At 27.9% G+C, this 27262-nt stretch overlaps 1 protein-coding gene across 1 annotated transcript in view; it reads left to right on the forward strand.

The window, feature by feature from the left end:
- LOC100208124 (ER degradation-enhancing alpha-mannosidase-like protein 1) overlaps window positions 1–27262 on the forward strand; it is a 59130-nt gene that overhangs the window by 4416 nt on the left and 27452 nt on the right. Inside the window, exons 2-8 of the mRNA XM_065818294.1 lie at window positions 10385–10457; window positions 14364–14467; window positions 16393–16564; window positions 16672–16855; window positions 16945–17036; window positions 19328–19410; window positions 20280–20400. Of these exons, the coding sequence (XP_065674366.1) occupies window positions 10385–10457; window positions 14364–14467; window positions 16393–16564; window positions 16672–16855; window positions 16945–17036; window positions 19328–19410; window positions 20280–20400 (829 nt within the window). The remainder of the gene's footprint in view (window positions 1–10384; window positions 10458–14363; window positions 14468–16392; window positions 16565–16671; window positions 16856–16944; window positions 17037–19327; window positions 19411–20279; window positions 20401–27262) is intronic.

Genomic DNA, 27262 nt, shown 5'->3' on the forward strand with positions numbered 1-27262 from the left:
AACACTCATCTTGGGCAGATGTTAAATGCATCTGGCTACTGTCTCGTATAAGGCCTCCTAGGCAAAGACTTAAGGGTTAAAGAGATTCCATCTGTTGACCAGCCTTGCACCTCTTTTTTATCTATTATGCTGGCGCATATGTATTTTTAATACATTGTTTCCAGGTTAGAATGTTAATTGCTAGATCTTCTTGACTCAATGCATGGGTTTTGCTTGTCTCTGTTTTTATGACTAGGCAACTCACTCTATTATCTCCTAATGAGAGTACAGCTCTAAAACTCAGTTTTATGGTTCTGAGGCCGGCTGGTAGTCAGGTTTCCTGAACTCTGTCGTAGCTCTCAGAGAGACTGATTCCATCAACAGATAAAAATATGAAAATATTAACATTGGCATGTTGCACATTGATAGCGTCCCTGTTTGTACTTTTGGTGTGCATTGCCAAGGCCACATTTGGAGCCCTTTGTTACGGCTTAGGGTTTATTAATAGTAATGAGGTAATTGCTTGGGCTATTAAACAATGTACTGAGTACTATCTACGCTTTGAATTAAGTTTTTTAACAAATTTGAAAATGAATAAAGTACCAAAAACAATAAAACACAAAAAACCATCATTATCACCAAGTTCTCTAAACCTATCATTTACTAATATTGGTGGTCTTTGAAGTAACTTTTCTTCTGTTGAGTCTTATCTCTTGCAAAGTTCACCAGACCTACTTGCTCTTTGTGAGACTAATTTGAGTTCAGCTGTCTCATCTTGTGATCTTAGTGTTGATGGTTATCATCCTTTAATTCATAAAGACTCCAATAGTCACATGCTTGACCCGGGCATTTACATTCGAAAGAATTCATCCATTTGTCGGGAAACTAGGTTTGAATCTACAGACTATTCTTTTATGTGCTTTCGTTTAGCACCACTCACTCTATCGCCTTTCTCTTTGTTCTATATCGTGCTCCTTCGTTTTAAGACTGCACTCTTTTTGATGTTATTTCTGATCATATTGACCAAGCCCTCTCTCTTTATCCATCGGCCAATATTGTTGTTGTCAGTGACTTCAATGCTTATCACACTGAATGGCTTGGCTCTAGTGTCAGTGACTCTGCAAGCTTTAAAGCCCACAGCTTTTGCCTTTCTCAATCCCTAATTCAAATAGTCAACTTTCCAACTCACTTTCCAGACAACCCGAATCATTTACCTTCTCTACTCAACTTATGTCTTGCTTCTGATCCTAGCCAGTGCTCAGTTTCTCCACATTCACCCTTAGGTGCTTTTTATCACAGTTTGATCTCTCTAAAACTAATATCTCATTCTTCTTCATCATCTGAAACCCCCTATAATTGTACCTTTTACAACTACCTTAAAGCTGACTGGGATTCTCTCCATGATTATCTTCGTGATGGCCCTTAGGTAGAAATCTTTCATTTTCCTGCTGACAAATGTGCTCCTTACATAACCTTGTGGATTCAGGCTGGGATATAATCTTTTATTCCCTCTAGACAATTCCAGGTCAAGCCTCACTCTTCTCCATGGTTTTCCTCACATTGTGCTGCTGCATTTGCCAATTGAAACCATTACTTCCATATCTATCAGCATAACAATCCAGAAAACAGATGTCTGTTTATTACTGCAAGAAACCATTGTAAAAAGGTTTTGTCTAACACCAAAGTCCGCTGTTCTCAGGTCATGAAATCTCGTATTTCATCACAAGAATTAGGCTCTTGTGATTTCTGGAGAATTTTTAACAGTATCAAATATTAAACAAGTGCTTATCTGAGTCTTGCTTTCTAGCCTGGTGGAAAGCGGCATCTGTTATCCCTATTTTCAAAAATTTCTATTTGAAAAAAAATCTGATTTATCTAACTACCGTCCCATTAGTCTTATTCCTATCATAGCAAGGTTTTTGAATCTTTAATTAACAAACACTTAATCTCGCATCTTGAATTTAATAACTGGCTTTCTGATTATCAATATAGATTTCGATCTTCTCGTTCTACAGCTGATTTGCTAACAGTAATAACTGATAGATTTTATTGTGCATTAGATAAAGGTGGAGAAGTTAAGGCCATCGCTCTTGACATTTCTAAAGCTTTTGATAAAGTTTTGCATGTTGGTTTTCTCCATAAGCTTTCTTTATACAGTGTATCTGTTAACATCTTTAAGATTATTGAATCCTTTCTTTCCAATTGTAGCATAAAAGTTCTCCTCGATGGACAGCGCTCTTTTTCATATCCTGTAACTTCAGGGGTTCCTCATTATTTTATCCTTGGCCCTATACTCTTCTTAATTTGCATTAACAATCTTCCAGATATTCTCACATCTAAAGTGGCATTGTTCGCTGATAATACTACCATTTATTCTTGTCATGATAAAAAGCTAACATTCTCTGATTGCTTGGAAGGGGCATTTGAGCTTGAAAAGGATCTCACTTCTGCTACAGCATGGGGCTCACACTGGCTGGTGAACTTTAATACAGGTAAATCTCAATTTTATTTAGCTAATCATTATCGCAATAATTTAGATCTTCCTATATTTGTAAACGGTAATGTACTCGATGAGTTATCTACCCTTCATCTTCTAGGATTAATTCTTACTTCCGATCTTTCTTGGAAACCATATATCAAATCTGTTGCAAAATTAGCATCTGCTAAGGTTGCATTATTATTATCAAGCTCAACACCTTCTTACTCCAGATTTTATTCTCTATCTCTATAAATCTCAAATATGGTCTTGTATGGAATACTGTTGCCATATCTGGGGCGGATCTTCTAATGATGCCCTTTCTCTTTTAGACAAGGTGCAAAAGCGCATTGTAAACCTAGTTGGACCTGCTCTTGCAACCAATCTCCAACCATTATCACATCGCCGTAATGTTGCTTCTCTTTCTCTTTTCTACAAATACTATAATGGGCACTGCTCTAAAGAGCTAGTGTCTCTTGTGCCTCTTACTAAAATTCATTCTCGTGTTACTTGTCATTCAATTAAGTCATCCTTTTTCTGTGACTGTTCCTCAATGCTCCAAAAACTCTTATTCCTCTAGTTTTTTTCCTTGAACATCAGTTCTTTGGAATAACTTCCTTTATCTTGCTTTCCTGATTTATATTATTTGGAAATTTTTTAAGTCATCTATCAATCGTTGTCTTGCTCTACAATCTTCATCTTTTCTCTTCCAGTTACTTCCAACTCTAATAGTGGTTGCTTGCAGCCTTGTTAGAAGCAAAGATGTTTAAAAAAAAAACAAAAATAAAAAGCAGCATATTTTGTGTAAATTTACAAAAAATGTTATATATAAATATTTTTTTTGTACGCATGTACTTTTTATGATAAATTCAAACATTTGAAACTATTTTTCCATATCTGCCTAAAAATCTTTTAAACGATTATATTTTGAAAGAATTTTTCTTAATTTACTTTAATTTATGAATAAGTTCAAAACTTTTTGTGACTAGTTGCTTAGAACCCTGTAGGAACATTTTATATGAATTATACAAAAATATAAAATAAATTTACCTATATTTTGGTGATTAATGGAAAAGGTTTGAAGTATTTTGAAGTTCATACAATATATTTTTATAATAAAACTTGTGATTTTTTTAAATCTTTTAAACAAACATTTTCTTTTTTGAAAAAAAACTTTTTTCTTTTTTTTCTTTTTTTTTTAATAATGATAGTAATGAATGAGTTGAAATCTTTTATAATAATTTTTAAATTTGTTACGCGAATTGCTTAATTATAAAGTTACAAATTACTTGCAATGCTGAAATTAAAATTAAATTTATCTGCTAGTTATTTTTCTTTCTGTTTTTACAAATGAAAAAGTTCAAAACCTTTTTTTAACTTGACTTACAATTTAAAGCAAAAATTTTTAAAAGGCTATTTTTTTAAAAGGCAATTTAAAGCAAGAATTTTTAAAAGGCTATTTTTTTTAATTAAACAATTTAAAAAAAAAAAAAATACATGTTTACACAATTTAAAAATATTATATAAACCTCTTTTTAATAAGTTTGATAAAATTTGTTCATTTAATAAACAAAACAATAAGTAGTAATTTGTCACTTAATTTAAAAGCGTTTTGCGTAACTTTAATAAAACATTTAAAAAGATAAGTTTTAATTGCATTTATTTTAAATGCAATTTAAAACGTAACAAAATGTTTCACTTTGAGTTTAAGTTTTTTTTTTTTTTTTAAATGCTTATATATTTTCTTTTTTGCAAGGAATTGTTTTTTCTTTATTATTATTATTTTTTTTCCTAGTTTAAGTTAAGCTTAGCGTTTCTAGTTTCAGCGCATTTCTGAAATGTTTAAATCATCAAAACATATAAACAATCGTGGTCAAATTGTCAAAAGAAAAAAAAATCCATTTGCGTGGTCAGCAATAGTACTTGATTGCACGCCATTCCTGTCCAAGCTTGATACTGACTCACAAAAGTTGCAAATAAATTGTATATCAAAAAATATATTTATTTTCGTTATATTTTTATCTGCTTTTTCCTTTGACTTGTATTAATTTTGGTTGTGAAAACAAAAGCAGTAAAATATTTAGGTATATTTTTTTTTACAAATTTTTTTTTTTTTCAGTTTTCAATTTTTTAAAGATTTGCTATTTTGTATACACAACATAGCAGAAATAATTTTGCAATGAAATGCATTTTTGAAACCACATGACTTGGAACAACCATAATTTAACTTTTAAAAACATTCTGTTCACGTCTTTTAAAAAAAAAGGTAGGGTTAAACAGGCAGGTCTTTTGGATTATTTGTGTTCAAGATAGGTAACTTCCAGAGATGGTGCAAACTTTAAATTTTGTAATACTAATACTGGTATCAAATAAGAATGTTTTACAAAAAATTACAGTGATAGGAGTCTGGGAACAATATAAACCTGAAAAATTGGAACCTACTGTCCCAAATGTGGAAGGAAGAATCTTAAAGTTGTATCTGAAAGTTGATCAAAATTCATTGGGAAAAATTAATTTATTTAAAATAAATTTCTTATCGTTTAAAGGCTAAGGAAAGTTTGAGACCCTCCTCTATTTGAGAAGATTGTCAACTTTATGAGGTCGTAACTTTTGAACATTAAAAGTTTTTTACACTAAATGAGAAATTAACAGATGAATTTTTGTTGAGTTTTTAATTGTAGAGTTTCATTGTGTTATTATTAGTGCTATTATCGCCCCCTTCCCTAACAAATATTTGGACCTTGGGGCCCTAATTTGAGGGTAATATGATTCCCATACTTTGATTACTGTTTTTTTTAACATATCATTTGATTTAGTATGAAAATACTTATGTGGAGGTTACTTATCTTAAAAAATAAAAAATCTTTAAATTGATTTTTTGGTATATATTCAATTATTTTTTAATTAGAGAATGGTTTAAACGACACAAATTAATGTTTACATTTATATTTATTTCTATTAACAATCAATAATAGTTTCTGAAAGACAAATCTATATTATAAAATTCTCAATTTTAAAGTAAAACTGTTTTAAAGAAGGTATGTCGGGAGTTGTAGGTAACGGTGGCTTTAAGCAGGCTTTGCGGATAGTCTTTAAGGCTACTAGAAACTTAGTATCCACTTTCCCAAAACTGTTTAAAATCATAATGAACATATTCAGAGGCCTGTTTAGATCAAAAATCCAATCCTTTATTTGGATTGGAATTTGACATAAGTGAAAGAAATTCACATGTATGCTTGATAAGAGCGTGTACATTCTGTTACACTTGTAGGCCAAGTTTAACATAAGCATCTTTGCACCTTTAAATTAACCACCATGCAGCTTAGACCTTTGAAAACCTAAAATTTGGTTCCACTGGTTTGTCAATAAAGTAGCATCCATAGATTGCAAATATTTTTCAAGATTATCATAAATTCTGTTTGCATTTCCAAAAAGGAGATAAAGTTCCATTGGACCAAGGTTTTCAATAACTTTTATGTCATTAGGCAGGTCAACTAGTAAAAGGTTATCACAATTTATATAAGATGCAGCTAAAAGCTTGGATTTTTTAAAAATCTTTACTGGCGGCTTTGTAAGCATTAGAATATAATCTTTTGAAAATTTTCTCTCCTTTATTACTGTCTCAACAAATCTTTTAATGTTTTGACAACAAACCCATTGTCTGGAATTTAAAAAAAAAACTATTTTTATAACATCAAAATAATCATTTAAAGACCTATCTTCTTTACTTAGTTTCTCTCTTACATTGCTTTCAAATAAGGGGCCATCCATATATTAGGTATACAAAAATCTCCAGGTTTGGACTCCTCTGTTGCATCTTGTAATTTTTTTTTACCCCCGCCCCCCCCATGTGTACATATAATTGGAGGTCTCCCCCCTCCCCCATGGTAGTCTTATCTTTCCCCTCCCACCCCTCTTTCTTCATATTACTTTTATCTGTTCAGTGGTCTAACCCCCTTCCCCCAATTCCATTCATGCATCCAAATGTGATCACTTATTTTTTTGCACTGTTCAACCTTTATAACCTTAACAGGCGATGAACATGAGCGGCGTTCACCTTTTATTAATGGCAAGTGATTGTAAACTGTCACCTCAATTTTTTGCATTTGCGTACATGCATTTGTTGGACCCTCCCTATTGCCCCCCCTCCTCCATATGCACTTGTATGCAAATTACTCAACTTAGGACACTACCTTCCCCCTTGGTACATATGTACTATATGGATGGCCTCTAAGTCTCTTCCCTTCCAGCTTTTAAATATGCTAAGAACTTTGGCTCTCTGTGTATTACAAAGTCCACAAGTGTTTTTAAATTTGTATATTTCCAAAATAGGGAGATTTTCAACTAGAAAATGTGAGCATTTAAAGAGCTTTCAATTGTTCTATCTTGATATCAAAAGAAATTTGTATCCACGTTTTCAGTTCTTATATTTCAAATATTTTGTATAAATTTCTAAGTTTCAAGTTTTAAATATTAAATCAAAAATAAAAAGACCATTAGTAAAGTTTTCATTGTTCAAATCAAATGATTTTAAAAAGAACTTATGTATTCTGTTCAATGTCGCACTTTCTTCCTTAACTTCTCTCATTCCTGATCCTTTTGAAAAACAAATTAGGCGAAATAAGGCTCTGTTATCTTTATGAGATTTTTTAATGTTTGTCATTTTGAAGCAAAACAATATCTATAATAAATTTTTTCAGTATACCATGGGGAAGTTTACAAAACAGAGAAATGTTGTTTATACATTTAACCTGTATTATAAGCGTTTTTTACCGTAATTAATGTATTATTTTAAATTTGCCACAAAATTAGGGCTCCATGGTCTAAATATTTGTTAGGGAAAGAGGCTATAATAGCACTTGAAAAAAAACTCTATTATTATGAACTTGACTAAAGTTCATCTGTAAAATTATCATTTAGTAAAAAAATATTTTAATGTTCAAAAAGTTGACAACCCCCTCAAATAGAGGGGGTTTCAAACTTTCACTTGTCACCATTTTTAAACGATAAGAAATTATTTTTAGATAAATTAATTTTTCTGATAAATTTTGATCAATTTTAATATAATACAAAAAAAAAAGTTGTTTTTTTCTTTCTTTCACAATTGGGACAATCAGTCCCAATTTTTCAGGTGTATATTGTTCCCAGACTCCTATCACTGTAATTTTTTGTAAAACATTCTTATTTGATACTAGTATCAAATAATACAAAATTTGAAGGTTGCACCATCTCTGGAAGTTACCTATCTTGAACACTAAAAATCCATGATCTGCCAATTTAACCCCCATTTTTTAAAAAAAACGTTGACAGAATATTTTCAAGATTTAGATTATAGTTGTTCGAAGTACTGTGGTTTCAAAAATGCAAACCGTTTCTGGTGGACATTTTTTTAAAAATAAATTATTTAGGCTACAGTGTGTATAGTATTTGTTTCCTTTCTTTGTGTATTGCTGTTCTATTCCCTGTTGTTTCTTAAAGCTTTTTTTTGCTGCAAATTCTTAAAATGCTTACTATATAATAATGCTGTCAAGTTGTCTAAAAAAAATTACTTTAAATGTGGATGACCAAGGCATGCAAACACACATGCTTCCTGGGAAGGCTTGCATAACATTCAAGAATAGGTCATCCACAAATTAAGTCATGCAATAGGGTGGGGGAGGGGGTAGCAATTTTGTGTTAATTTATTACAGAGGAGGAGGGAGGGGGATGAATCTAGAAAATCTTTTTTATTGATTAAAATGGTACCTAGCCTAAAACATAAACCCTCAGTTGATGCACACTCGACTGTAGCTATTTTAATTTAACATAAATTTGAATTGAATTTTTGACTTGAATTTTGTTGGAATTGATTTTTTCTAAATTGCCTTTAGTTTTAGTTGATTAATGTAGGCTCCGCTGCATCGTTTAGTTGATTAATGTAGGCTCCGCTGCTTCTAAGGCTATATAAGTCTATGATATAGTCAACATAAAAAATAGTAATTAATAATATAATTATTAAATAAAAATAATGATGTAATAATTACTAAACAACAATAATAGTTAATTGTATTAGCATTAAGTATTATAATGTTAATATAATCTGCACCACAACACTAACATATTGCTAAAGTAGTTATTTAAATAATATATTTATCACAAATTAAATGTATCTTCATTATTTGTCCCTTTATCCATTAGTAATGTATATAACTTTATATTGAACTATAGGAGTGCAAAAAAGAATATATGTACTCTCTGCTTCTCCCATACCTATTTAAGTCAGTCAATGTATGTAATGGCACTGCGACTACTGCTATATCACATATTTTATGTATGCATTGATTATTATTATTTTGTGAAGCTTTAAAAAATATATAAATTAAATAAATATAGCTATAATTAAACAACAATAATAGTTAAAAAATAACTTTCAAATAAAAAATCAAAATCTAAAAATTTGTTCTCTTGGAGAGAGTTTACCATGACCCTTGATTGCTGTGCCTCAGTTTATGCTAGTTTAACCATCCATAGCTCTATTCTAACATATTGCAGGTTAAAAAATTAAAAAGTTTAAACATTTTTTGCTTACAAATCATAGTTTTTTGGTGGGCTTTCTATTTGCTTGTGCATACAACTAATGACTGTTAAAGTAATATTAAATGATAAATAAAATTTATATGTAATAAAATGTATTTATTAAATAACTAAAAACAGCTAAGAAAGTTAAAAATATTATCATATTTAAAACTACAAAAGAAAAAATTTTTAAGTGAGACGGTGGTTACAAATTTGTTTAATAATTTTAGGGGGAGAGGGTCAGTAAAATGTTACATTTTGTTACTGGGGAGGGGGGTGGGGAGAGGCGGGTCCAAAATTGTCGAAAATTGTGTGACGTAATTTATGAATTGAAGGATCAAAAACTATAAAAACAATCATATTTTAAAAACTGATAAAAAGTGTTTAAAGTTTTATCCAACAGAGTTTTGCTAAGAAGAAGAGCCAAGGAATGCAAGCAAAAGACTGTACAATAAAAAATGTACAATAAAAAATTTGTGTACTGTACAGTACACATATTTTTAATTGTACATTTTTTAATTGATAAAAAAATAAATATAAAAATTTACAATAAAAAAAATTTGTGTACTGTACAATAAAAAATTTAAATTTAAAATATTTTTTATCAAATAAAAATTATAATGATAAAGATCAAGAGTCATCAAGCAAAGTGAAATAAAGATTTTCAAGTTGATAAATATGAATGCAATGAAAAATACCCAACTTTCACAAAGCAAAATATAATGACTGTAACAGTGGATACAGATAACCCAGCCTGACATGATATAGAGACTGATATAGCTTTTATCAACCTGATGTCAGGTTTGATAAAAGCTAAGTACTGCACTCTTGTGCCAACCTGAAATCTTCTGGATTTTGTGGATGACATTCAATTTTTTTTACTATTTTGTGGATGTTTTTGAGTTTTTCTGGTATACAGTCTGGGTTGTTGGCATTATTTTAAGATGTGGAATACCAGTTTTAATGAAGTAAAAATTTCAAAGATGAAAGTAGAAGGAAGAAAAAAAAAAGGAACAATTATTTCTAAGTTCAAAAACAGTTCAAGAAAAAAAAGTTGAATTAATCATTTAATTTTTATTATTGATACAAAAAAGTTTTGTATCAAAATTTTTACTTATAATTTTTTTTTGCTTTTTTTGTATAATAATTTTTTCTAATTTTTTTGTATAATAAACAAGTGCAAATTATGTACTCAAGATTTGTTTTGACTTGTTCCATCATATTAATTTTTTGATGTTTTTTTTTTTTTAATACAATGTATAGATTGCTTATCAATACCACAATTATTAATAAAATTAATTTTTTTAGGGAATGATTCTGATGACAGAAAAATTGATTGTTTTAAAAAAAATATACAACTATTAATATTTTTAGAGACAACATTAATATCAATGATGTGTTGGGCGGATACTCATTGACTTTAATAGATGCACTTGATATGCTTGCAGTAAGTTCAGTAACTTTATTAAATTAAGCTAATGTTAAATTTTACTAGCTAATTTAGTGTTTACTAGCAATGTTTTGGTTGTTGTAAGAAAACTTTTTTTAGAAACTATTTTAATTTAGTTTTAATTTAAACTAGTTTTAATTTAGTTTTAATTAAACTATTTAAACTAGTTTTAATTTAATCTGAACTTCAGGTTTAGTAGTTTCAAAATGTGAGATCAAAAATGGCTGCAAAGTCTCTTTTTTTTTCTTTCATTGGTGTATATATTATCTGTTAACAATTGGGTCTGTATTGGATGAATGGTGTAAGAATGTATAAATTAAATACATATATTAAACAAGCATATATTCAGTTATATTTCACAATAAATAACTTTCAGAATATAGCTCTAAGTCTTGAGAAAACTGTATCGACATCAATTTTAAGAGCTACTGAGAATAACCAAGAAGAATTGAGCAGACTTTTTCGGATATTGTATTTTTTTGTTAAAGAGGATCTTGCATTTAAAAAATTTCCTCAGCTGTGCGAGCTACAAAAGCTAAATGGAAGTTGGGCATGAAGTTGGGCAAGAACTACTTAAGTGACAAAGCTTGCAAAAACTTTGTTTTGTCAATTTTGTCTGACTTAAAATGCGACTTAAGTTTAGACATATCAAAAGCTCGTTTTATTTCAATTTTATCTGACGGTTCTACTGATAAGAGTATAAGTGAACAAGAAACAGTTTTTTTAAGATTTGTTAAAAATGGTAATCCAATAACTATATTTGCTGATATTAACTCACCACTGACAGTTAATGCTGATAGTATATTAAATGCAATAGAATTTGTTTATCAACAAACAAAATGAATCAAGATTTATATTTAAACAATATCTATGCAAAAATTGTAAATGTTAACTTTGATGGTGCATCTGTAATATCTGCCAATAAAGCTGGTGTTTAAACTAAAGTTCAAAATAAAAACCCCAATTTAGTATATACCCATTGCATGGTGCATAGGTTAGAACTTTCTCTATTAGGCTTGATAAAGTTTGATATTTATTTAAAGAAGTTTGATGACAACATCAATAGTTTGTTTTGTTTTTAGTATTATTCATCGTAGCGAAGAAAGGAACTGAAAGAAATAGCTGCTTTTTTAGATGAAAAGTTTAAACAGCTTGGAAGATTAAAAATTATTCGCTGGTGAGCTAGCCGTGAAAGAGCGTTAAGATTGCTTGAAACTGACTATAAAGTTTTTATTTATGATTTAGAAAGCAAGGCAAACTAGAAAGACGAAACTGCACAGAAAGCTCAAGGATTTTTGTATTTCATGAAAAAAATTTTATTTTATTTACATTTTATTCAAAATATTGTTAAATCACTAACAACATTGTCAGTGGAGTTTTATAAAGAAGAAGTTTTAATTGGTGGGATTTTGCGTATAGTTGATGCTAGAATTGCTGTTCTAGATGCATTATCAGTTAATCCAGGCTTGAATATTGGTCCTTTACTAGATAATTTAGAAGTAAAAGAAGATCAGTTAATCTACAAAGGTATTGATTTAACATCAAAAAAGCATAATTTAAAAAGAATTGATGAGATTTAAATATATTATTAAAATTATCGACGGAGCAAAAGAATATATAGACAAACGATTTTACTGCAATTTTAATCAAGAGCCATTAAAATCTTTAACCACAATCTTTGATTGTTGAAACTGGCCAAAATCCTTTACAGGTTCGCTAGAGACAAAAAATGGGGAGTTAATAAAATAAAAATGTTTGCAACTTTTATGAGCATGATAATATGATAAGCAAAGAAGCTTCTAACTTATGTGTATTGTAGTGGCCTTTATTCAGGGAGAAAGTCTCTAAACTAAGGACAAATTCACTGTTGAGCATTTATAGAGATAACTTGCTGGAAAATGAACCTGAATTGGTGAGTATAATTGTTTTGTTAGAGATGTTATGCTAACTTTCAGCGCTTCAATAGCAAGTTGTGAACACAGTTTTTCTTGTATGAACTTACAAAAAAATGTTTTGCAAACTTCATTAAATGACAACATCTTAGAAGATATTATGCGTATAAAGCTTGATGGCCAGTTAACTGAAGACTTTTCGCCTAAAAAAACATGTCAAAAATTGGATTGACACAGCGGTTGGTATGAGAAATTTAAAAGGCCATAAAAGTACAACCAGTTCTTAAATCCTTAAAATTAATATATAAATATTATTGATACGTCATTTTGCAATTTATATTTCTTTAGTTTTTTTATTTAATTTCTTCAAGTTTATACGCATATTTTATAAGTAAATTTAATGAACTAAATTGAAAAAAATGTTTTGTATTTTTGGATAACAGTTTACAATCATTGTATATTAATAATCAATAGTTTGTACGCACTTTGCAAATGCTTGAAAAATTGTTTTGAAAATATGACAATTTGATTAAATTCAATAAGCATTATTGATATATTCAATAATTTATTAACTGGAATAAAAATTTATTTGAAAATAAATTAACAATACAAACGCCAACATCCATTAAAAAAAAACAATTTGTCGCACCCTGGATCCATAAGTATATGTCCAGGCAAAACATGTGACTCTTGGAGTCTTTTCAAATCAAAGGATAATACCCATCAATGCTGAGATCAGAAATTGAACAACAGCTGTTGGTGGAATCAGCCTTTCTTAAAGCTTCCACAGTATTAGGGAAACCTTACTATCAGTCTGCCTCAGAAACATTAAACTGAATTTTAAAGTTGTACCCTCATTAGGAGATGACAAGTATCATAGGACATGAAGAGTATCATAGCTACTATCAAGGAAAAAATATAGTATAAAAAAAGCAGTTTACTAAAATTGAATCAGTGTTTTTTAAAAGGGCAGATTTGCTCAAGAAGTTTTCAGCTAACTTGCCCTTTAAAAAAAACTGAGTTATAAATGCACATTATGTAAAAATGAGACTTGATGGTGTCAAAATGAGACTTGGTGGTGTCAAAATGAGACTTGTTGGTGTCAAAATGAGACTTGTTGGTATCAAAATGAGACTTGGTGGTGTCAAAGGTTAATTAAATTGTAAATAAAACATTTAACTTAATTTAAAGTGATTTTTTGTTTTTTAATTTTAAATTTTAATCTTTAAATTTTTATTTATGTGTAAACATTTTTGTAGTTTGATGGATAACCTAAATAATTTGTTTAGCTTTAGAGTGTGAAAAAATAGAAAACAAAAAATTAAGATGTTACCGGGGTAAACAATGACAATTAATAAGTTAATATTTTATTTTTATTTAAAATTTTTTTTTTTTTTGCAAGGTTTTAATTCATTATTATTTAAATATGTTTATATAACTTTAATATTTGTTAAAACTTAACTAGAAAAGTGTATGAGGTTTTATTATTATTATATATTATAAATAATGGATTTTGAAAGGAGTAAAATGATTTTTTAGAAGGAGTGCAGTGGTTTTTTATTTAGGTAAAAGATAGAATGAGCAAATCTTCATTTAAAAAATTGCAAGCATTAAATAAACTTATTGCAAACTAATGTCTTGCAAGTATTAAATAGACTTATTGCAAACAAATCTACTATAATAGTCATGTTTTTAAGAATGTTGCTTATTGCAACACCATTAAAATAGGATTTATATTGCTCATAATATAAATAGAAAGATGGATTTATATTGCTTATAATATACAAAAGATGGATTTATATTACTCATAATATAATAAAAACAGTTTGACATATTTTGGGGGTTTTTTGTGTGGTTTTTTCAAATGTTTTTTTTTTTGAGGAGGGGTGGGGGTGGAGGGGGTTTTGGTGAGTTTTTATACTAGCTTTGCTCAAATCAGTTTATTCATGAGTTTCTTTTGCTTTCGTTGTATCTTGTTTTGTAAGTATTATTAATAATATTTTAATGTTAGATTGTAGGCAACCAATCAGAGTTCAAAAGCGCTGTCAAATTAGTTTTATCTCATGTCAGTTTTGATCAAGACAATGTTGTGCAAGTATTTGAAGCTACTATAAGGTAAGTCTTTCAAATTTTCAGATTTGGTTTGTTCTTTGCCATTTTATGTTAGAGTCTTTAGCAATAAGGGTATCTTTTTAGTTAGGAAACTAAAGAATTGTTCAGATGCCAGTACATCAATAATTCATATTTAAAACTGCAGTCTTTCCTTTACGCCATTTTTTTAAAGCCTAGTTGTATTACTTAGCATGAGTTTTACATTAGTTTTAAAGTTTTTATATAGTTTTTAAAGCTACATTTGATGGTCATTTGATGGATTTATCACTATGTATTTCTATGTAGTTTTTAAAGTTGCATTTGATGGATTTGTTACCTACTACGTATTTCTATGTAGTTTTTAAAGTTGCATTCAATGGTCATTTGATGGATTTATTACCTACTATGTATTTTTATGTAGTTTTCAAGCCACATTTGATGGTGATTTGATGGATTTATCACTATGTACAAGCCTTTCCAAGAAACGCCTGCTGTTTTCTTGTATGTCCACGGTTGTCTTGCAGTGTCTTGTATGTCCATGGTTGTCTTGTATGTCCTTGTATGTCTTGCGGTTGTCTTGTAAGTCCATGCGTAAGTATTTTATTTTAGACATCTTGGTCATGGCCGTTTGTAGTGTTGCAGAAAAAACTGCTTCAAAAACAAAGAAAGCAAAACTATCAAAATAGGAAATTAAAATAAATTAAAAATATATATATATATATTAAAAAAAAAAAATTATAATTATTTGTGTACTTTTTTTTTTTTAAGTTTAATTGTTATTTTCAGCAACAAAATTAGATAAGGCTAAGTAAAAAAAAAACTGTTTAAAGTTAACATAAAAAAGAATGATTTTACTATATTTTATTTGTTTTTTTTTTAAAAAAGGAAAGTGAAAATGTAAATTGCTATCTGTTTGTAAAATATATTTGTATAATTTTAATGTAATAAGTATATATTGTCCATATATGAATACGTCTATGTAATGCATGCCCATACTTTTATGTGTAATCTTTTTATTGCATAACTACATTTATTTGTTTTAAAGTATGCGTACGTTTAGCTTATTTGGATAAGGCGATACCATTGTATATGGAATGGCCATGGATCAAATCCTACAGTGATCCATTATTTTAATTGTTTTTTCTTTTAAGTATTGCTACTCATATATTAGCTGTGTAACAATTTATCTTTTCATTTTTGTTAATAAAAATTCTTTTTATTGTATTTTTTTGAATGATACACATCTCTTCACATTTAGACTTCTTATACTATTTAAGCTTTTGAGTATATTTTCTAAGAAAGGCGCACACATATGCATAGTTTTTAAGCTTCAATTAGACACATTTTTCACATAGCCTTAATTGTTTCATAGCTAAAAGAGCACATACATAAACACAAATAAATGTAATTATATAATAAAAAAGTTATACATAAAAGTATATGCATGCATTACATAGACGTATTCATATAGGGACAATATATACTTGTTACATTAAAATTATAAAAATAAATTTTATAAACAGATAACAATTTATATTTTCGCTTTCCTCTTTAAAAAAAAAAAGAAATTGGAAAATCATTCTTTTTAATGTCAATTTAAAACCGTTTTTTTTTTTTTTTTTAATTTATTTTAATTTCTTATTGTGTTAGTTTTGCTTTGTTTGTATTTGAAACTTAGTTTTTTCCGCAATGCTTAACATAAAAAAGCTTTCAAATAACCATGACCAAGTTGTCTAAAATAAAATACTCATGTGTGGACATACAAGGCTTGATGTATTTTTATATAGTTTTTAAAGCCATTTTTAATGGTCATTTATTAAATTAAATTTTATTTTTGTTATAATTAATTAAACAAATAATAACTGATATAATATTTTCAATAAAGAAGTAATAAATTGAATATTAAAAAAAAATCTTTTTATAATATTTTTTATTTTTAATCTTTCAAGAGTATTAGGAGGCCTTCTTTCTGCTCACCTCTTGATTACTGATCCAGATGAGCCATTTGGTAAACTAAAGCCATTAGATTATGATAACGATTTGTTAACATTAGCTCATGATCTAGCAAATCGTCTACTACCTGCATTTGATTCTACTAACACTGGTGTCCCTTGGCCTAGAGTAATCACTTTTTTTAAAATTTTTTAAAAAGTTATTTCATTTGTGTTATGAAAAGTAATTTTTTTTTTTCTTAATTTCTTATTTCTATTGTCTATTTAATTCTTCAGGTTAATCTCAAATATGGAATTCCCCCATCTACTTCAACAATGACTTGTACAGCAGGTGCTGGTACATTGTTAGTTGAATTTGGAATTCTTAGCAAGTTGCTTGATGATCCTATATATGAGCAAGTAGCAAGAAGAGCCTTGAACTCTCTTTGGAAGCAGCGTTCCAATGAAACTGGATTGTTTGGTAAATTTTGGGTTCCATATTATCTTTGCTGTTTTTTTATTCTTTATTTTTAACATGGTATTTTAACTTTGGTTTTTATTGGTGTATAGGAAATGTGTTTGATGTCCAAAGTGGAGAGTGGATTGGAAAAATGAGTGGCATTGGAGCTGGCATTGATTCATTTTATGAGTATTTACTTAAAGTGAGTTATACTAAATTTAATTTTATAATGTCAATATGAAATGAGGAAAAAAGTTTGTCAGTTTCATAACAGTATAATTAATCACATTCAAAATTGTATTTGTAGGCATTTTATATGTCATTACATTTCTATAAGTCATCTCTCTCTCTCTTTCTCTCTCTCTCTCTCTCTCTCTCTCTCTCTCTCTCTCTCTCGCTCTTTCTTTCTCTCCCTCTCTCTCTTCTCTCTCTCTCTATATATATATATATATATATATATATATATATATATATATATAAATATATATATATATATATATATTTATATATATATATATATATATAAATATATATGTATATAAATATATATATAAATAAATATGTATATAAATATATATATATCAGTCTTCTCTGTTTAGCCAGTACTTTCGTGCTTGCCCACATGCCCACTAAAAACTTTTAAAAAGTTTTTTTATTCACAGACTACATTAATCGCAATTTTTAGCAAAGCATCCTTATTTGACATAAGTTTAGACATAAATGTGTTGAGTTTATTCCAAAACAGTTATATGTTCTATTATCTCAAACATTAAAAAATATTTCATCTGCCCCTGAAAACAAACACTTGTAATTCACAATATAAGTACATCTAGCAGTAGTAAATGAGAGTACTGGTTGTTTTAAAGAAAAAACAAATTATTAGATAGAAAGAAATTTTTTTGAATTTAAGACTGTGTTTCTGGATAACTTATGAAACATTCAAAATTTGTTGCTTAAAAAAATCTCAGCATGTTACATGTATCACATATGTGTGATTTATGTACGCTGTAATATGCATACACTGTGATATGTGTACACTATAATATGAGTAATGCGTATACATATTAAAAGTAAAATAAAAGCATTTTATTTTACAAATTAAAAAAATGAAATTTCTTATTAAAAATTTTTTCATTTATTCTATAACCCTTTTTTTTTAGTAAAGTACTGTTAAAGAAATAGCATTTAATAAAGTGGTTTTTCCAATTTCACTGTTAACACCACTTATATATATATATTATATATATTACAGCCTATTCCTAAACTTCAGAGACAGAATTCTGATAACCAAGCAATTTGTTATCATTGTTTATGATATTGACTAAAGTCACCTTATATGTCACTGTCTCCTTACATTTGACAAGTGTCAATTTTTATTGGAAAATGAGTTTAAATAGCATTAAAATTTGAAATTAATAAAAAGAAAAAAATATAAAAATAACATAAAAAAAGATTTAAAATATATTTTATATATTATAAATGTTTTAATATAAAAGAATAGAATATATGCTTTTTTGCTATTTAAATTAAAATAAAAACAGCAAAAAGATTTTTTTAAACAACTATAGATGAAATAACAAAAACAACCCGCCAAAATAAACATTTTATTTAAATTCTTGATAAAATAATCAAAATAAAAATAGTAAAAAAATTAAAAAAATATATATATAAATATGAAACAAAACAGTTAAAAAAATAATGGAAAAACAAACATTTTATCTAAATTCTAAATGAAATAAATAAAAAAAAACCTGGCTAAAGAGCCTTTTATTTAAATTCTAGATAAAAAATTTGAAAAAAACAGAAAAAAACCAAATGAAATAGTTCATACATAAAAGTGTTTTACGATTTTTTATTTCATAAAAGTATATGATGAACAAAAAAATTTTGCAATTTAAAAAAATGCTTTTAATTTTTTTGGCAAGCGGTTTTTTATGCGCTTGCCAAAAAACCCATAAATTTTTGCAACACCTTCCCAAAATGTGAGAGCAATTATTTTATGTTTTAAAATTTATTGACAAATATAAATTTTTGGTTCTAAAATATATATATTATATTTAATATGTAAATTATTTTAGTGTATTTTACAAATAGAGTGCTCAATGTTCTGGAAGAACAGAGCAATAATAAATTAGTAAAAAACACTTATCTAACTTTTTTCTTCTACTTGAAGTTTCGTCATTGCTGGATCATCAGGAAGAGATCAGAAGTAAGATTAGACTTTTTATCAAGACAGGAGTAACTCTTCCTGATGATCCAGCAATAGTGAAACTTCAAGTAGAAGAAAAAAGTTAGATAAGTGTTTTTTACTAATTTATGATATTTAATATATATATATTCTTCTGGAAGGCTAGTATATATATATATATATATATATATATATATATATATATATATATATATATATATATATATATATATATATATATATATATTAGCCTTTAAAGTTTTGATTTAATATTGATGTTTGTTTGTTTTGGTTTTTTTTTTTAGAGCTATATTTTGTTTGGGGAAAAAGGAGACCTGGCAAAGTTCAACAGTGTGTACAAAGATGTGCGGAAACACCTTCGGAAGGGGTGCAATGTTAAAAATTATTGTCTCAGTAAAATTATTCTATAATTTAAATCATTTATATATTTTTCATTTTATTTATATTATGCATTTTGCAATTTATTTTTAATCAGGGTTAGAAAAAACTCAGGATTATTTAAATAACACAACTTGAATGGCTTTTTTTTATCTTTTTTTAATCTTTTTTTTAATGTTTTATAGGCTTTTTTAAAAACAAATCATATTTTCAAATTCTTATTACTGTATATATACTGTATTGTATCTATTGTGGTGCACATTACGTTTAAATGGCTTACTTCCATTATAAATGGTTTTAATGAATTAATTTAATGGCATTAAATTAATAACATGTTTATATTATTTTGGCTATATTAAAGAAGTCATAATAAAATTTTTTTTAGCAACTTTAATGTTGGTTTATGTTATAAGTAATGTAGTTAATTTTTAATTAATGCAGTGGTTCTCAACCACTGTGTCATCTGAAAATTTCTAAAGTGTATTATCAAATTTTAGATTAATTTTTTTAAATATAATATAATGAAAATAAAATCATATAATATATCCAAAATACCTATTAGTGTTTAAAAACAGCAAAGTTAACATTTAATGTTACCAATCGTTCTATATTAAAATTACAAAGTTATCAACAGTCAAACAGTCTAGGCCCCTCTTATTGCAAGATAGTGTGTGACTATTAATTGACTGCTTCATGTGTCATGAGTATCATTTTTAATAATAAAGGTTTTTTTTTAGTTTTGCTTTTTTAAAGGTGGTCTTTTTTTTTTTTTTTTTGCTAACTCTGTTGTAAATTGTACTGCTTTGTACTGCTTTAAGGTATATTTTATTTTATTTTTACTTTTTTTTTTGCCTTAAGTCGAACCTCTTGTAACAATGGTACTGGTGAAACACCATTACATGTCAATGTTCACATGTTAACTGGTGAAATCTTTAACACTTGGATTGATTCATTGCAGGCTGCTTTTACTGGTGTTCAGGTATCTTGTTAAGTTGTCAATTATTAAGTTATTTTATTTCCTCAAAAAAAACGAGATTATGTAAAAATTTTAAAAGTTATAATTATTTTATTTAGTGATAATTATTTTTTCAGTGTTTCAAAAAAAAAAAACTTTTAATGTCTTTTAACAATATGATTGTTTTTTTTTTCTTTCAAGACCCAGGTTAATATACTTTTAAAGAGGTTTTTTTAATAATATTAAAGAACCATCTGATGTGATCTTTTTAAAAGGAAGTTTAATTTTATTTTGTTTGAACACATTTTAGGTAAAAATAAACATGTATATATACATGTCTATATAAACCACTTTAGCTTCACCTAATCCCAGTCTTATGGAAAAATCTTACATCGGTATTAGTGAAAATGTATTCAAGCTCAGATTTGCGAACCACCTTAAATCATTTAATGCAACCAGGTATAGGAGTGATACAGAACTTTCCAAGGAAATCTGGAAACATAAAGACCAGGTAACATGCCTATAATTAAGTGGAACATAATTAAAAGATGCCAATCTTGTAACACATCTACAAAAAAGTGTAACCTTTGCATCAATGAAAAATATTTTATTATGACTTTTGATATTCGATTACTACTTAACAAAAAGGCAAATTGGTTTCTGCTTGTAGGCATAGGAAAAAATTTTTACTATCCAACTTTAATTCCGGTGATTAGCAAATATTGGATCACATATACTTGATGTTAGATGCCGTTGCAACGCTAAACTTGTATTTTTTATAACAGTTTTTATTTTATATTTGAATAATATGGCTGATGATTGCCGAATAGCATGAAACTTAAGTTCCATTATAAAGTTGTATTTTTTCATTTAAATTATTTTAATATATATATATATATATATATATATATATATATATATATATATATATACATATATATATATACATATATATATATATATATATATATATATATATATATATATATATATATATATATATATATATATATATATATATATATATATATATATATATATATATATAAATAAATATAAATATAAATATATATATATATATATATAAATATAAATATATATATATATATATATATATATATATATATATATATATATATATATATATATATATATATATATATATATATGTATATATATATATGTATATATAATTCACCATCTTTTTTATTAACAAAAAATTACCTTATCAATTTTAGATGAAAATGTTGTTGTTTTGTATATAAAAAATGTTGTTGTTTTGTAATTTATTTTTATAAAGAACTATCATTCTTTCTATATAAATTTAATTTTTCTGAAAATCAGGTTGATATTCTAATGGAGTTTTTTTAATAATATATGGAACCCAACCTGTAATCAAGGGGTCATTCTGGGTGACCTTTTTCAAAAACAGATTAGAGATTTATAGAGATAAAGAATAAAGTTCTCGAGTAAGAAAGTGGTTCATACTCAGACCCATGCTGTAGCAGGAGTAAGATCCTTTTCAAGCTCAAATGCCTCTTCCAAGCAATCAGAGCGTTGGCTTCTAATCAAGACAAGGACAAATGTCACCTTAGATGTGAGCATTTCTGGGAGATCGTTAATGTAAATTTAAAAAAAGTATAGGGTTCCAATGTCAAGCAATGGATCAACCTGTTTTTCGACTATATCAGATAAAATGCAACTAATGGAATCAAGAGATGAGATTGATGAAAAAGTCTTAGCAACCAATTCAGCTTTGTCTTTAGGTGAGTGAACCATGCATGAGAGGAGGTATAACAGATTTGCCTTTATTATAGATACTGTTAAAGGCTCTCCAGAAGTCTCTGGAGCCTAATTTTTAAGATGAAATACTAAATTTAGTGACATAAAAATACTGGGCTTAGGCGTTAGACAAAACCTTTTTACAATGGTTTCTATCAATAGTAAACAGACATTTGTTTTCTGAAGAATAGTTTTAGCGATAGATATGGAAGTAATGGTTACGATTGGAATTTGCAGCACAATGAGAAGAAAACCATGGAGAAGAGCAAAGCTTGACGTGGAATTGTCAAGAAGGAATAAAAGATTTCTACCTAAGGACCATCGTGAAGAAAATCACAGAAATAATCCCAATTAGGTAATTGTAAGAGGTACAATGATAGGGGGATTCTGATGGTTAAGAAAAATAAGATAATAGTTTTAGAGAGATCAAACTGTGATCACAAGCCCCTAAGGGTGAATTGGAAAAACTCAGCACTATTTAGGATCAGAAACTAGACATAAGTCAAGCAGAGAAAGTAAATAATTCACATTGTCTGGAAAGCTTGTTGGAAAGTTGACTATTTGCATTAGAGATTGAGAAAGAGTCACTGACACTTGAACCAAGCAATTCAATGTCATGAGCATTAAAGTCATCAATAACATTGATATTATCTGAAGGATAAAGATTGATTTGATTAGAAATAACATGGTTTGATAAATTTTTCAATTTTTATCAGTTAAAACCATATTTTATATATATATATATATATATATATATATATATATATATATATATATATATATATATATATATATATATATATATATATATATATATGTATATATATATACACATTTGGCTCAAGCTTGGCAGTAGTAAATGACTGGGGCTGGTACTTGACCTGACTCAAAGCCGGGTTTATGGCTGAGGCTGTATAGATATTAATGCATACTGATATGAAATATATAAATAAGTCAATATGCACTAACATTTACGCAGTCCCGTCCGTAGAACTGGCCTTGGCCACAGTCAAATACCAGCCCCGGTCGTTTACTACTTGGCAGGTAAAGCAGGTCCATTTACATTTATAATGTGTTTCTCTTTCATACCTTGTCTGAAAGAGAAAGAGTATCATTATAAGAACCAGCCCAAATATGACAACAATATATCATACAGGGATAAATAAGAGATTTGTAGAGGTAAATAATAGAATCAGAAGTAAGATTAGACTTTTTATCGAGACAGGAGTATGCAGTTGAGTCATTTGCAAATAAGGCCATTTTAGATGTAAGGTTGTCTAAAAGATCATTAATTTATATAAGAAACAAAACATGACCAAAGATAGAAACTTGAGGTACTCTAGAAGTTACTGGAAATGAAGAAGAGTGTTGACCTTCAAGGATGACTTTAATAAAGCAGTTAAAAAAAAATGATTGATGTCAAAAAATTCCCAGATAATCAAATGAAGGAGACTTATGTTGAAGACCAGCATACCAAACTTTATCAAAAGCTTTAGATATTTCAAGCACAATAGTCCTTCCCTTGTTGTCTCCATCTAATGCACAATAGAATTTTTAATTCACAGTAGTTAGCCATAATACAAGAAGATCGAAAATCATATTGATTGTCTGATAGTAAGGTACTTGACTCAAGATAAGATGTTAAAAATTTGTTGATCAAAAACTCAAAGACCTTGCTAATAATAGAGAGAAGACTGATTGGACAATAGTTGTAGGGATTAGAATCTTCTCGAGAGTTTTTATTTGGAACCATTGATGTCATTTTCCAGCAGGCAGGAAAATAAGACTCAGTCAAGCGCTTATTAAATAGTTTAGAGAGAATTAAAGAGGGTTCGAGATAACACTTTTATAAGACTATGACAGGAATGTTGTCTGAACCACAAGCTGTAGAAGAATTTAATTTTTCAACGGAAGCTAAGTGTCTGACAATGTCAATACTGAATGTCTAACAATTGGTTAATAAAAGGCCATAAGATTCAAGAGTCGAATTAGAAGAAAAGTTTTTTGGAAATAGTTCAGCCTTATTCTGGAGTAATCCTGAGGTAATAAGATAAGCCTCATCAATTAGTGATTGAATGTTAGACTTACCTTTGTTTATAATGCTGTTTAAAATTTTCTAAAAGTCTCTAGAGCCTGGTCTTTGAGATAATACAAGTTTAGTGAACCGAGAATAAGTAAATAAGTATGAAGTTTAGCATCAAACCTTTTTACATTGATTTTTGCAATAATGAATAGGCGCATGTTCTCAAGAGAATTGTCCTTTTGAAAAAGATAAAAAAAAGTGATTACGATTATATGTAGCAACTGCACAAAAAAACCATGGAGTAGAATAAGGCTTGACTTGAAACCAACAAGAATGAAAAATAGCTTTAATTTTTGCTTGGATACAAAAGGTTATGTAGAAGGTGTTTATGAGCAGAGAGAGAAATGACATCAGCCCAAGGGCTGTCACGAAAAAAATCACAAAGAATCCCAGTCAGCTTTAGGGTAGTAGTAAGTAGTACAGTGATAGGATCAGTCCGAAGATGAATTTCAAGATGAAGGATTTATAGAGATTATTGCATGTTTGGAAGCACTTATAGGAGAAAAAGGTGAAACTAAACACAAGCTAGGGTCAGAGACAAGACACAAATTGGCAGAAAACAAGAAGCAATCGGAAGCAACAAGATGTAGTTGCAAAATATATAGTTGAATATAATTTTTATATCATATGTTTTTTAATATTTTGAAAATAATTTTTAAAGCTGTATTGTCAATATTTTTGCTAATATGGCAGTATTAGTCCTAACATGACAACTGTTAAATGCAGTGTAAACTTTTTTTGCTAAAATTAAAACAAATCTGTTGGAATGAGTCGGACATTGCAAGAATGAAATCCACATCAACAGAGAATGGATTAGTTTTTTAGAGGCAGATGAACCATCACTTCATTTTGCAGTTTCTGTTAGTTTTTTAAAAGTTTGGTTTAAAACATTTGATCACATTTTAATTTCAAATTGTGTGGTGAGACTAGAAAAGAATTTAAAAAATCAACTGGATAGTTTTGAACGAAGCAATCACAAACATCTGCTCACTTTAATTTGAGCTGTGTTTCAACCTAATTTATATCTGTAAAAAAAAAGAAAAAAGAAAAAGTTACAAAAAAGTATTGTCTGCTACCACAAATAAATCCTCTAAACTCAGATATTACCCACAACTATTGACAACTACTGTGGCATCATTTATTATAAAAATCTAGTAAAGTATTGCAACTATGTTAATAACAATCAACTGTATGATTAGAGTTTTGAAAATGTTTGAACTTTTTTTAAATATCATTGTTACTCTTCTTTCTTTTCTGCCACATTCCTTTTCCTATAATTTTTTTTTTTCTTTTAACCATATAATCTGACAGTTATTGAGGTCCATCACTAAACATATCATTTGTGATATGTTCAGTGATATTTGTGATATGTTCATTCATCATCCAATATATTTAGATTTATGGATAAACATATCATTTGTGATCAGGGTGTTAGCCAGCCTGAATGCACTGCATATAACAGGGAATTCCCAATAGGTTTAAAATTCTCTAAGCTTCAAAAGATCATAGAAAAAAGAAAATAAACTTACATCAGGCTCAGTTTTATGATGTTACGCTAGATATGTAAAAAAAATAATAGTAAGCACAATGTAGAAAACATATGCCTGGCAAAGAAATAAATTAAGTTGATCAATTTTTATTTTAATGCCTTTATTTACATTTTACATTACTCAAAAAAATTTTACATTACTCAAAAAATCTTTATTTTCTATTTATCTTATAAATAAGGGATCCCAAACCTTCAAGACATGTTTTGTTCATATTTAAGAGAATGATAAAAAAAACATTTGCACTAAATTTTTTTGATTAAAATAAAAGGGTAAATGGGTACCAAGAAAAACAAACTTTTTTTTTAGTCGAAGCTTGCCTTCTCTGTTTTGTTGTTTACTAGATCGATTATGTAAACAAACAAAAAAATCAATGACGTCCTAAATGATGTACTAAAACTCATAGGAATAAAACGTGCTTGAATAAATTATCAAGTCTGTAGATTGCAGCATATGTTGTGAAGACTTTTTGGCTTACAACAAAATGGAGAAGGCGATCTTCGACTAAAAAAAAAAAGTTAGTTTTTCTTGGTATGCATTTATTCTTTTAACCAAAAAATATTTAGCGCAAACATTTTTTTTTTTTATTATTCTCTTTAATATGAGCACAACATATCTTGGAGGTTTGGGATTTCTTTAAGGTAGGAAAGTTACTAAAGTTAAGTTATTAAAGTTTTTTTATTGAAGGAATTAAAAATATTTTTGGTAAACTAAATTTGCTGGTGAAGTACACCAATAATAACAACAACAAAAAAATTAAAAATGAAACTTGCAATGAAACATATCATTTATGGTATATTTTTGGTATATTTATGGTATATACTTTTTTACAAAAAGATGATATATAATACATAAAGTTTTATAATATTTTTCTATTTGATTTACAAATGCAAACGTTTAATTTACGAAAGCAATATTTATAAATACGAAAATTAAATTTTTTATTTTATTTTATTTTTTTAATTGAAATACCTAGTATGCTAGATATTTAAATGTGCCGACTAAATATATTTACCGCACTTGTGCAGTTAGTGTATCTCACTTTGCTCCTTTGTTGTTTATTTAAATTATTTCTAAAATAACATATTACAATGAAAGTTCTTTTAACTATCATTCTATTCAACTGAAATTAGCGAGCCAAACAAGTTTCTCTTTTAAAAGTTATCAAGCTTATCAAATTATCAAACAAGTTATCAAAACTTCTTCATTTAAAAAACTATTGATTTAAATAAGTTTCTTTACTTACTGCTGACAAAGTTTTAAATCCTATATCATATTTAATGGAACTTTAAATCACTGTAAACTTATTAAAAATTTACATAGAAAAATTTATTTAATGATAAAAAATCATAATATAAAATTAGATGAACATAAATACATACATCTTTGTAAAGTAGTTCAAAAAGTTGTCAAGTATTTTTACATCTTTAGTTTTAAAAATACTTAGTTCAACTATTTAAAAAGTTACAAGAGG

This window comes from Hydra vulgaris, chromosome 14, assembly GCF_038396675.1.
Source record: "Hydra vulgaris chromosome 14, alternate assembly HydraT2T_AEP".
Lineage (NCBI taxonomy): Eukaryota > Metazoa > Cnidaria > Hydrozoa > Anthoathecata > Hydridae > Hydra > Hydra vulgaris.